Source organism: Dendropsophus ebraccatus, chromosome 12, assembly GCF_027789765.1.
Source record: "Dendropsophus ebraccatus isolate aDenEbr1 chromosome 12, aDenEbr1.pat, whole genome shotgun sequence".
Classification (NCBI taxonomy): domain Eukaryota; kingdom Metazoa; phylum Chordata; class Amphibia; order Anura; family Hylidae; genus Dendropsophus; species Dendropsophus ebraccatus.
Window position 1 is genome coordinate 20,905,052 of NC_091465.1, and position 12,663 is coordinate 20,917,714.

Genomic DNA, 12,663 nt, shown 5'->3' on the forward strand with positions numbered 1-12,663 from the left:
TTCAGAGCAGAAATCCATCTATAGCTGTCATAGGGAACGCTCTGGGTTATCCTTTATTGTGGTTTCAGACATTGCGGTTTTCTGTAACCACCCCCCCTCCCTTTTTTTTTTTTTGTAAAGGTCCCGTGTAAAATACTATATGTTCAACACGTTTTCAAGGGGTTTTTTTTTTTTGGCCCCTTTTCTCTCATGAAGAAGCCTGTTCTGTTTTTTTTTTTTTTCTTCTAAGGGCCCTATTACACGGGACGATTATTGTGGGAAAAATCGTTAAATCGTTCGAATTTAAATGATAATCAGTCTGTGTAATTGCAGGCAACGGTCAAAAAATCGTTCGTCTTTCGAGATCTGAACCTAAAATTATCGTTAATCGTTTGCTGTAATTCCACATTCGTTCGCTCAAGTTCCACATTCGTTCACTAATCATCCATTGTAATTGCACATTGTTCATTGTATTGCTGGGATCAGATGGAATAAACGATCATAGTAACGTTCGTAACTAACGACCATTGTTCTGTGCAATATGGTGAACGATTTCAGGTTAACGATAAACAATCTTGTTTGCGATCGTTTATCGTTAAAAATCATGTAATAGGACCCGCCCTATTTCATGGGACAATTATCGTTCATAAACTGGCTCCAACGAGCGCTCGTTAATGATCACTAATTTTTTTTTTGTGAAAGATAACACATAACACACGTGGGAATGTGAACGATATGTGTAGTAGACCCCTACAGAATGAAAAAAAGGGGAGTTTTTTTTGTCTCCTCACAATCGTATGATCAAAAAATCAAGACTTATATTGAAAAGGTGCGGATCTGTATCACAACGGCGACCTGAATGCAGATGACATCATCCTAGTGACATCACACTGGCAGGTCACATCTATAGACCTGCGCCAGGTTTTCAGGGAACGCTGGGAGTTGTAGTTTTACCTCAGCTGGAGAGCCATAGGATGGCTATAAACATGCTGGCACGTGTTTTTTTCCACAAATAAACTGCAATAACCCACAATTTGAGTGAGGTGAACTGTGTGTGTGTCTTTACCTTTACACACCAATATTATAACGCCTACATAGCATATAATAAGGACACCTGCCTCACCCTATACACCCACACGCCTCACAGCTCGGCATCCATGTCTTTACAAGACAAAACTATAATCCCAGCTACCACGTGACCTCCCCTCATTACACAACGTCTCCTCACAGCCACCACGCGGGGACACCTCTACCCAGCAACTACAAAGCCTACGGGAAGGATCGCTCTCTGATTGGCTGCCGTTTCCCGCGATGAGTCACCACGTGACTTCCTCAGCTTATCACAGCGACCACCCCCACACAGATCCACCGGTAAAGCGACACTCGCCATTTTTGTTAAGGGCAAAACTAATTTTACCACAAATTGTGAAGAAACAAAAACATCTTCTTTACCAAATGATAAAACATTCTCAGTCCGTATTATGAATGTCGCATACTGACGGTTGATAACGGGCCGTATTTCACGCGTACATGTCAATTCTCTACATGGAGTTATCGCGTTTTCCTCACACATATGATACGATTAGGGTGAAGAGCTCGATATTTACTTTATTGTCACTGATTATGAAAGATAAGATACTGATAAAACCATAAGCTGCGCGCCTCGGAATCACTTAAAGATGGCGGCGGTGACCTCCCCCCCAACAGCGACAGAAGCCGGCTCAATGCGGACGTTGGAAGGTTCCAGAAGCGGACGGCGGTTTGGCGGTCACGTGTGTAGAAAGACGCGCCGCGGATTGGCGGAGAGGGTGGTGACGTCGGCTGAAATTCTGGAAGCTTCTCGGGCTGTATAAAAGGCAGCCGGCACAAGCGCTCCACCTCATTTCACCAGCAAGCAGCTCGGAGACGGCGAGCAGCTCAACGCAGCAAAGATCCGCAGTGCAGGTAACGCAGGAGGCCTGGTGGGTGCGGGGGTCGCTGCTAGTCACTGACTATCTTATCAATGTTGTCACGTATTGATTAATCTTGTGGTAACTTTTGCGTCATATAATTTGTGTAATTCCTGAATGAAATCGCTCCTCCATATACTAGTTTAGTGTGTAGTCGCTACTATTTATTAGTCACCTGCATCGTCTTAGTTATGTAAACGGTTAACAATGATGTAGTATGAGGGCACGTGGTCTTACACCAAAATGGCGGCAGCTGAGCTCAAAATGGCCTCCACGTGTATCCTTGTGGGCTGACATGGGTAGTCGGTGGTGTGTAAATGATACTAGATGCAGTTATGTACAATGGGGGAGATTTATCAAACATGGTGTAAAGTGAAACTGGCTCAGTCGCCCCTAGCAACCAATCAGATTCCCCCTTTCATTTTCCAAAGAGTCTGTGAGGAATGAAAAGTGGAATCTGATTGGTTGCTAGGGGCAACTGGGCCAATTCTACTTTACACCATGTTTAATAAATCTCCCTAATAAGTACACTACACCTAAATGAGTGGGGTTGGGGTAGGGCTGTGATGCTGCAAACAACCTATGGGCAGGAGTGGTGCAGTAGGAAGCTCTGTTACTATCCAAAAGTAATAATTGGGTGTAGGCTCTGTGTAATGCTATAGGACAGCTCCTTATATCCATATACAGCAAATCTTGTAGCCATTGTAGGGCTAGATCTCCCTGCATGCCTTATCTGCAGTCATAGGGAGCAATGGTCTTAGGAAGTCCCATGATGAGTGATAGGGTTGAGCAATGGCTGCTGGGATGTGGTTGCCGAGGGAACTCCCCTGTAGGCACCATGTCCTGATGGGATCTGTGCATGATTTCCCACACCCATATCTGGTCAGGAGATCTGTGAGTGTCACCCTGTAATACCACCTGTGAAACTACGTCAGACAGCAGGGCATGCTGGGAGTTTTAGTTCATCCATCAGGGGTCCCCATAGATGACAGGCATTGCTTTAGTGTGGTAATAGATCTGCAAGCTATCAAGGGTATGATAGATATATATATATATATATATATATATATATATATATATATATATATATATATATATATATATATATATATATATATATATATATATATATATATATATATATAAATAAGCTCTGGAAAGGGGGACTCCAGTGGTTCCTTAACGAAGCAAGCAAGCAAATAGGTGCACACACCAACGGTTGTTTGGCAAGACTCCCACTTTTCCGTGCTGCTCCTGCCACTAAAGCAAGTGATCCCAGTTTTAAATCATGTCACCTACCTGGATAACTAAATCTCCCAGCATGCATTGCCCAGCAAAACCAAATGCAGGATACTGTCCCTGTGTTGTATCTGCCCACCACTGCCTCAAGCTGTCAGTATCAATATCCTCTCCTTAGAGAAATACAATGGTGTCTTTACCTCCCTTGGACAGGGATGTCAGAGGTGGGTAGTTACAGATGAGATGAAGACAGGTCATGTGACCTGTCTCAGAAGGGAGGGGGCGGACAGTAAGTGGACCAGGTAATGATTTTTTGCAGCTTCAGGATGTGCTGTGACATGGCCCAATTCATATAATAGAAATGTATTACACACAAGCTTAGATTATGGGTAGGGATTGAACAGGGTTAAGTCTTATCTGGTGTACCTCTTTAATAACTCTAGGTTTCTTTTTCAGAAATCATGTCTAAGGGACCAGCAGTCGGTATTGATCTTGGCACCACCTACTCCTGTGTGGGTGTTTTCCAGCATGGCAAGGTGGAAATCATTGCCAATGACCAGGGCAATAGGACCACACCCAGTTATGTTGCCTTCACAGACACCGAGAGGTTGATCGGCGATGCTGCCAAAAACCAGGTTGCCATGAACCCAACAAATACAGTTTTTGGTAAGTAGGGATGGCACATGTGACTTGTCACCTTGTGGTAGCCAGGGGAGAGGATGCTGATGGCTTGTGTGTTTGTTGTAGATGCCAAGCGTCTGATCGGTCGCAGATTTGAGGACTCCGTTGTCCAGTCTGACATGAAGCACTGGCCCTTCAATGTTATAAGTGACAGTGGCAGACCCAAGGTCCAAGTGGAGTACAAAGGAGAGTGCAAGTCATTCTACCCAGAAGAAATCTCCTCTATGGTCCTGACTAAGATGAAGGAGATCGCAGAAGCTTACCTGGGCAAGGTAAGCTAGTGTTCATGGGGTGGTGGCACTACCTTTTTGGGGAGATAAACAAAACTGGTCTGTTATCCTGATATAATAATGAACGGTGGGACACGGCGTGTATAGCCTAAGCTGCTATTGACCATAAAAGTACAGACAGTGAGTGTATAGCTACACGTAAGATTAGTGCAGTGGTCATGGATGGTGTAATAAGTTCTTAACAGGTAGCTGTGTCATCTGTAATTTGTAATTCACTGCTCTGTCTAATCCAACTATTCATAAAGAATAAAAAGTTGGCTTTGGTATAGTGAGGTGGATAGGTTAGTTGCAGAAAACAAATGTCACTTTAGTAAATGTTCCACCTAGACTACAGGTTAAAGGGAATCCACAGGCTAGGGGAATCGACCAATTTCCATACAGTGCTCTAGTGTGTGTTTTTCATGAAGTTCTAGTGGTTGGCAAATAAGGCTGGATGGTGCACCAGGGGTTGGTATGTTATACCTCAATTCATCAAAACAGCTGTCATGTCTGCTCCTCTTACCATACCCTGATGAACAATGAGTCAATGCAGAGGCCTCAGTATTTAGGGTGTGGTAAGAGTAGCACAAAATGGTAAAGAACTGAACCAGGCAGCCTTGTGCTGGAGCTGAGAACAGCTAAAGTCTCATTTGGCATTTGATCACTGGTGACTGAGGGTGCTGTATGCAACCCTGAGGAGCTATTGAAAACTGGTACAATGAGTTGTGCTTTACTGGTGCACTATCGCTGTTCCTTTGTTCTGTTAAGCAGTCCTAACCTCATGACGGGTTCCTTTTTAATGGGGTTTGCTTCCGGGTCACCAGAGCTGCTATTGATCAGGGAGTGGAGGTTGGACGTACTGCATTCTATGGCTAAAGGTCCCAGTGTGTGTATAATGTATAAGCCGTGGCTCTCCGTGGCTGAGAAGTGTCCTCTCGGTCCCTGGCACCATGCTGTAGAGTGAATATGATAACCTAGTGTATTCTAGCATGGCTTGTAGGGAATAAACTACATGTTCAGCTGTTGCAAGTCTAGTCACTTTAGCTGTACCAAAGCTTCATGTTATAAAGCCCTAGACTATAGCTAACATTCTGAAAAACCTTCATGTTGTGGGAGCCTTAGGGGACATGAGCTTTACAGTCATGTAGAGGTAGGCCAGTGACGTCTGGCTTTACATAAAGACAGTAATACATGCAGTGAAGTTTAGTGAACCAACAAACCTGGCCTATTGGGCAGAAAAGTAGTGTTGCTGACTTGCACTTTGCCGGTGCCATTACTATAACTTGATGTGTCCTCTTTCAGACTGTGAACAATGCTGTGATCACTGTCCCCGCCTACTTCAATGACTCCCAGCGTCAGGCTACCAAGGATGCCGGCACAATCTCTGGCCTCAACGTCCTGCGTATCATCAATGAGCCAACTGCTGCAGCCATTGCCTATGGATTGGACAAGAAGGTAACTTTTCATACACCCTTAAGTTTACCATGTAGATCGCTGTGATGAATGTTTCCAAAGCCATTCGTAGTTTCCACCAGACCAGAGCTGTGAGGCTCATGATGGCTCCAGTACCTTCCTTGGATGTCTGAGCGATCGTTCCTTAGCATTAGTCCCATGTTTATCCCCTTTCATGTGTTAAGTCTTTCTCTGACTTGTGCTCTTGATCGGTTCCAGGTTGGAGCAGAAAGGAACGTGCTGATCTTTGATCTGGGTGGTGGCACTTTCGATGTGTCCATCCTGACCATTGAAGATGGTATCTTTGAGGTGAAGTCTACCGCTGGAGACACTCATCTGGGTGGTGAAGACTTTGACAACAGAATGGTGAATCACTTTGTAGCTGAGTTCAAGAGGAAGCACAAGAAAGACATCATTGACAACAAGAGAGCTGTTCGCCGTCTCCGCACTGCCTGCGAGCGTGCAAAGCGCACGCTGTCATCCAGCACCCAAGCTAGCATTGAGATCGACTCTCTGTACGAAGGAATCGACTTCTACACCTCAATCACCAGGGCTCGCTTTGAAGAACTGAACGCTGATCTCTTCAGAGGAACCCTGGATCCAGTAGAGAAGGCTCTCCGTGACGCCAAGCTCGACAAGTCTCAGATCCACGACATTGTGCTGGTCGGTGGGTCCACACGTATCCCCAAGATTCAGAAGCTGCTTCAAGACTTTTTCAATGGAAAGGAGCTGAACAAGAGCATCAACCCAGATGAGGCTGTGGCCTATGGTGCTGGTATGTATTTACTGCTATACCTGGGACTTTGTTGGGTGTAATACGCGATGATGAATGTTTCCAAAGCCATTCGTAGTTTCCACCAGACCAGAGCTGTGAGGCTCATGATGGCTCCAGTACCTTCCTTGGATGTCTGAGCGTCTCCCACCCCAACTGTACAAAGCTGTTGTACTGCTAATGCAATGCATTTCTAATAGTTGGCTTTCTTTCACAGCTGTACAGGCCGCCATCTTGTCTGGAGACAAATCTGAGAACGTGCAGGACCTCCTTCTTCTTGATGTCACCCCTCTGTCTCTGGGTATTGAGACTGCTGGTGGAGTCATGACTGTCCTGATCAAGCGTAACACAACCATTCCCACCAAGCAGACACAGACCTTCACAACCTACTCTGACAACCAGCCTGGTGTCTTGATTCAGGTGAGGAATGGTTCACTGTATCCAGCTAGAGCGTCATACAAACTAGTGGGTCTCAAGCTGTCTAGCTACTGTTCCCAGCATGCAATGACTGCTTTAACTGTTGGTGCATGAGTTGTAATGTAATCTGCAGGGGTGGTAAGCAGTTTTGCACAGGCTATAACACTGCTATTGTAAATCTAATAGGAGTTTTAGTTCAGCAAAAGCTAATTAACTGCTGCAGCCATTGCCTACTCCCTTAAGTTTACTATACAGATCGCTGTGATGAATGTTTCCAAAGCCATTCGTAGTTTCCACCAGACCAGAGCTGTGAGGCTCATGATGGCTCCAGTACCTTCCTTGGATGTCTGAGCGATCGTTCCTTAGCATTAGTCCCATGTCTATCCCTTCGTGTATTAAGGCTTTCTGCTTGCGCTCTTGATCGGTTCCAGGTCGGAGCAGAAATGATCGTGCTTATCTTTGATCTGGGTGGTGTCTTCCGATCCTGGGCAGTGACTCTGCTCCAGGGTCCATGGGATTTGTAGTTTTCTAACAGCTTGGGGTGGGGGTGTCAAAACTTGGAACACAACTCTGGGAATAAAGGACATGAGTTGTATAAATGTAACGCTATTAGTCTACATGCCTGTGCTAATGGTAGTTTCTCTGTCCAGGTATATGAAGGTGAGAGGGCTATGACTAAGGACAACAACCTGTTGGGCAAGTTTGAGCTGACTGGCATCCCTCCTGCTCCCCGTGGTGTTCCTCAAATTGAGGTAACATTTGACATTGATGCCAATGGTATCCTGAACGTGTCTGCTGTGGACAAGAGCACTGGCAAGGAAAACAAGATCACCATCACAAATGATAAAGGTAACTATCACTCCTCCCCTAATTTTTCCCGCTGTGATGAATGTTTCCAAAGCCATTCGTAGTTTCCACCAGACCAGAGCTGCGAGGCTCATGATGGCTCCAGTACCTTCCTTGGATGTCTGAGCGGTTTCACTTAATCAATTTTAGTATGTGGATGAAGGATGAGGGTTGTGCACAGCCTAATGTCATGTTTCCTGTACAGGTCGTCTCAGCAAGGAAGACATTGAGCGCATGGTGCAGGAGGCTGAGAAGTATAAGGCTGAAGATGACAAGCAGAGAGACAAGGTTTCTTCAAAGAACTCTCTGGAGTCTTATGCCTTCAACATGAAAGCAACTGTAGAGGATGAGAAACTCCAAGGAAAGATCAGTGATGAGGACAAACAGAAGATCCTTGATAAATGCAATGAGATCATCACTTGGCTGGATAAGAACCAGGTATGTACAGGAAAGAGGTGCAGGCATAGTCGCTGTGATGAATGTTTCCAAAGCCATTCGTAGTTTCCACCAGACCAGAGCTGCAAGGCTCATGATGGCTCCAGTACCTTCCTTGGATGTCTGAGCGACAAACTACTTATAAGTATGTGTCTAAGTATTGTATGTAGCTGTGATCTGACCTAGTGTGTCCCCCTCCCCAGACTGCAGAGAAGGACGAGTTTGAGCATCAACAGAAGGAACTGGAGAAGGTCTGCAACCCCATCATCACTAAACTGTACCAGAGCGCTGGTGGCATGCCAGGAGGTATGCCCGGTGGCTTCCCAGGTGCAGGCGGTGCTCCATCCGGTGGTGCTTCATCTGGACCAACCATTGAGGAGGTCGACTAAACGCTGGCCGTGCATTCCCCTGACGACTCCCAGGACACTTGTCTTAAATGGCTGTTCCTGATTAATTCCCATTTAAGCTGCTGTCAAGTTTACTTTGGGGCATTAATACTTGAATCCACTCCATCAGACAATGGGACGCCATTGCACTTTACCTGTACTGTAACAAACCGGTCCAGAGAAATAAAATCTATTTAACTGGCTTCTGTTGTAAGTGTCCTTGTCTTGCATCAAATGTGCTACATTCAGTGTAAATGATGACCACATCAAGGGTGTCATAGTTGGTGGGTGGGTTCATAACATAAGATGGCAGGCAGTACATCTAAACCTGCTGACAACTACACTTAGAGCTGTAATCTTTGATGCACAATCACCACCTTCCATTTGAGTGAGTCCTTAAAGGGGTTAACCACTTTATAGTAAAATAGGTCAGTATTAAACTTTGTATATACTGACAGCAGCTCTGTGTACTTCATAGAGATAACATCAGACTCCCTCCTCCAGGCTGTGCTGTTTTGTTTCAGTACATAAAATGGCCGGCATGGAGGAGCATCTAACCATGCCCTGTGTCCTCCATAGACCTATACAGGCTCAGTGGTGGACACTGGGGGGCGGGGCATGGTCACATGCTCCTCCATGTAAGCCATCTTATGGACCAAAACACCACTAAGCAGGACAGTCCAGCCTGGAGGAGGGGAGTCTGATATTACCTCTAAGTTACATATGGGGGGGGGGGGGGTGCTGTTAGTAAGTGCCATGAGCACACTTACTAATACAGTACACTGAGCAATTTTACTATAAAGTGGCCAACCCCTTTAATAACCAGGTGTGTACATTTCCTGATCTCCCACCCATATGGTGCATTTACAGATTTATCTGACATCTTTAAAGCCAGGAACAGACTATAAACAGAACAGGTCATAAAGGAAAGATTTGAGACTTCTTTTGAAATCCATTCCTGTCTTTGGCTTCAAAAATCAGTCAGATCTGTGTTAACTCCCCTTTAAAGGGGGTTATCCAGTGCTACATAACACATGGCCACTTTCAGAGAACATAACTCTTGTCTCCAGTTCAGGTGCAGTTTGTAATTCAGCTCCCTTCACTTCAGTGAACTACGGAATTCTTACGGATAATATCCACGGAATTCCGTCGGCTGTCCATGCGAGTTTCTGCCCGCTCCATAGACTCCATTCTATTGGCCGCCGTATTCCGCCATCTGCCGAAAGAAGTGACATGTTTGGCACTAGGAGCCAGGACTGGAACAGATCAAATCTATAGAGACTGTTCAAAGACCACAGCGAGTTGATTTGTGAAAATACAGGACTACAGATAACTAGACATGTGACGAGTGACTGTCCTTGCTGTGATGCATATGTAAGTGCAGTAGTGAAGGGAGCCTTTGCTCAGATTTATCTGACATGTTTGAAGCCAAAGCCTGGAATAGTTTTGAAAAAGGGGCAAAATCCTAGTCTGACCTGCTTCCTGTCTATATTCCTGGTTTTAATCTCTAAATATACATTGGCTGCCTGGCAGCTCAACCTTCTTAGTCTGCGGCAACACTGTTCCAAGTGAGTCCTGGTACAGCCTGGTAGTTGTAGGGATGACTGTCATTGGCTATGGTGGCTAGCGTAGCATGTGATCAGTTAAACAAATTGGATGTTGGAATATATTTACAATTGGGCTAGCAGTTGTAGGCTTGTCCCCTCCACAGATGGTCATATCTGATTAGGCTTTAGCCATCGTTATTCTGGAGGCTCTTGGCACAGAAGCAGGTGGATGCAGTTGACTAGACTTACGGATAAGCAAATTTAGTGCTAGTGGGGTGCTATTCTGTCAGCCAGTTGCTTTTTGTACTGCTTGTTTTCACTGGAAATGCTGGATTCAGTCCTGGGAAACTTCCTACGATTGTATCCAGCTCTTCTCTCCTCACCTTCACAACTGCACCACAGGAGAAGTTAACTCATGCCCTAGGGACAGGAAAAGCACAAACACGAGAGGTTAAAAGCCCCTTCCTACTAGCACCAGTGCTTTTCCTGTCCCTGTAGGGCAGGCACGAGAGGTGGGGGATCCATGGTGAAGATGAGAAGATCCCCCTGTTTGAAGATTTATTTCCCCTTACCAGCAGGGATCGATCGGGGTTTAACCTCCTTCCTTCCCAGGGAGGCGGCTGGCTGATCTTCGGAGCTGTGGCCTAGTGGTCGGCGTTTGCGGCCTACTTCCGGCCGCAATGTACGGGTGTTCGGCGGAGGTCAGGCCTGAGACCTAGTCTTTCAGCGGTGACTTCAGAGGAGGGAGCACGCTGACGCCATGTGCTGGAAGAGACAGAACTTCTGGTCTTCCGAGGACGCCGGGCGGCAAATTTGGAAAATCTGCAGGGTTGCGTGTCATCAGTCTTCTGAGTCTGTCTGATCCACTGCATCACCTATGAGGAATCCTGCTGCAGACTAGCCTCCTCTGCCGCTGGTAAGTGCCAACTAAAGTCTGCTACACTTGGGGGAGAGTGCTGGGGTCAGTTTTGTATAGTTCTGACACTCCGTTTTCCATCTCCCTCTCCTCTTCCCTATACCTTCAGGATATATATATATATATATATATATATATAAAATATATAATTACTCTGTGTGGGCACCAGCGTGTTGTCTTTACCTTGGTGCTTAGGACTGTGATATATATATTTATATATGTATGTATGGATAAGGTTTTGCTCCTAGCTTTATTTTTGTAAGAAGGAGCTACTCCTGTTAGATTTACCTGTTACTATGCGGGCTGACAAGCCGACAGCTGAGATTAGCGACCTGCCTTTCTAGCACACTAAATTCGCTCCTCCCAAGTTTGCAGTTATCTTGTTGGACAAGACTTAGGGCCCTATTACACCAACAGATTATCTGACAGATTTTTTGAGCCAAAGCCAGGAACAGACTATAGACAGGGAACAGGTAACAAAGGAAAGACTGAGATTCCTCCTCTTTACAAATCCATTCCTGGTTTTGACTTACAAAAATCTGTCAGATAATCTGTTGGTGTAATAGGGCCCTTATTCTGTTGGAGTGGAAACACAGCGGCCGTGCAACACAGCCCACGCATGTACTCCTCTGCATATTTTGTGTTCCTTCTATGAGCTTTTCACAATAGGTCATACTGAGGGTTTTTGCTTTATATCAAAAGTTCTGTATGCTGGAATACTCTTGAGGTTTTGCAAGCTGCTGTTGTGAAAAATGCAGCAGCCCTGTAGAGCCCTGGGTTCACACTAAGTATTTAGTTGGTATACTCAGGAGTTGGTGGAAAGTGCCAGTTCTGCTTTGGGCTTGGCCTTAAAATGCTGAACAAAATGCTACAAAATGCTACAAATGAACCCAGCCATAGGCTGTAGTGGCCACTAATAACCACTAGATGGCAGACTCCCAGTACATATTGTTAGTGACCTATAGCAGTAGATGCCAGGGGGTACATGGAGGAGAGTGTTGTGGCCAATAATCACCACTAGATGGCAGATTATTCTGTAATTGTAAAGTAATTTTGTGATTACAGCATAGGGTACACTGTTCAGTTGAGTGTATATGGGGTGTGAAACGTGGCTCTACAATTCTCATGCTGCTATGATCAACACTATTAAGGGAAGACAAGGAGCGACTATCAGGACATGATGGGAGTTGTAGTTGTAGAACCATAGTTCAGGGAACACTGATATGAAGGGTGGTCGCTGGCTTTGTTTTGAATGTCAGATAACAGTTCTGTACATAAGTTCATATATGGCTGTAGTACCTATAAATCGCCATTAGATGGCATATTATTTAACTGGATTACGACACCTGAATACTCCGTGATCATTGGCTGTTATCACCAGATGTCTCCATTATATGAAGAACAGAACCTGTCACATCCCCCTACTCTGCTAAATATTCTTATTCTCCATTCCCCCTAATATTTAACCAGTGTGACACACATCCTGTCCTTCCCCTTTTAGCACAACCACAAAGGATCCAATGACAAACTCCTCCTCAGTGCTGGAGAGGCATCATTTCTGGCTTCCCAAATGCAATGTATTGCCGGTAGTAACAGGCTTATCCAAATCTATGAAGCATTGTCCTACTCTGGTCCAGGAAGCTCAGCTTTATGATGCTGTTTGCTGGGTCCTGCAAGTCAATATCTAATTTAGTGATCCCTGGAGAACTCGGGTGGTAACTTCAGTCACCTGAGAATTTCTTGGTCCTGCAGACACCTGTGCCTGGATTCAGTGC

General features: G+C 45.4%; 1 protein-coding gene, 1 long non-coding RNA gene and 5 other non-coding genes across 7 annotated transcripts in view; 6 read left to right on the forward strand and 1 right to left on the reverse strand.

The window, feature by feature from the left end:
* The window catches only part of LOC138769908 (uncharacterized), a 65,945-nt gene extending 64,669 nt beyond the window's left edge, over window positions 1–1,276 (reverse strand). Inside the window, exon 1 of the long non-coding RNA XR_011359345.1 lies at window positions 1,103–1,276. This is a non-coding gene — a long non-coding RNA (uncharacterized lncRNA). The remainder of the gene's footprint in view (window positions 1–1,102) is intronic.
* A 538-nt stretch (window positions 1,277–1,814) lies between these two features.
* On the forward strand, window positions 1,815–8,628 carry HSPA8 (heat shock protein family A (Hsp70) member 8). Its single transcript, XM_069948639.1, has 9 exons — window positions 1,815–1,923; window positions 3,624–3,833; window positions 3,915–4,120; window positions 5,420–5,572; window positions 5,789–6,344; window positions 6,559–6,761; window positions 7,409–7,607; window positions 7,810–8,042; window positions 8,243–8,628. The coding sequence occupies exons 2-9, from the start codon at window positions 3,629–3,631 to the stop codon at window positions 8,426–8,428; spliced, it is 1,941 nt and encodes a 646-aa protein (XP_069804740.1). The 5' UTR covers window positions 1,815–1,923; window positions 3,624–3,628; the 3' UTR covers window positions 8,429–8,628.
* On the forward strand, window positions 5,609–5,707 carry LOC138770193 (small nucleolar RNA SNORD14). Its single transcript, XR_011359430.1, has one exon. It is a non-coding gene; the product is annotated as a small nucleolar RNA SNORD14 (small nucleolar RNA).
* Window positions 6,387–6,485, forward strand: LOC138770196 (small nucleolar RNA SNORD14). The gene has a single exon (XR_011359433.1). It is a non-coding gene; the product is annotated as a small nucleolar RNA SNORD14 (small nucleolar RNA).
* LOC138770194 (small nucleolar RNA SNORD14) lies at window positions 7,015–7,113 on the forward strand. Its single transcript, XR_011359431.1, has one exon. It is a non-coding gene; the product is annotated as a small nucleolar RNA SNORD14 (small nucleolar RNA).
* Window positions 7,636–7,734, forward strand: LOC138770195 (small nucleolar RNA SNORD14). The gene has a single exon (XR_011359432.1). It is a non-coding gene; the product is annotated as a small nucleolar RNA SNORD14 (small nucleolar RNA).
* LOC138770192 (small nucleolar RNA SNORD14) lies at window positions 8,072–8,170 on the forward strand. Its single transcript, XR_011359429.1, has one exon. It is a non-coding gene; the product is annotated as a small nucleolar RNA SNORD14 (small nucleolar RNA).
* Window positions 8,629–12,663: the final 4,035 nt, after the last annotated feature.

What these genes read in the sequence shown, in the direction of transcription:
- HSPA8 (XM_069948639.1), top strand. Translation starts at nt 3,629, where the DNA reads ATGTCTAAGGGACCAGCAGTCGGTATTGATCTTGGCACCACCTACTCC. An exon ending in GGCTGTGGCCTATGGTGCTG is followed by an intron (nt 6,345 to 6,558) that starts GTATGTATTTAC and finishes TTTCTTTCACAG; the next exon opens with CTGTACAGGCCGCCATCTTG. An exon ending in AGCCTGGTGTCTTGATTCAG is followed by an intron (nt 6,762 to 7,408) that starts GTGAGGAATGGT and finishes TTCTCTGTCCAG; the next exon opens with GTATATGAAGGTGAGAGGGC.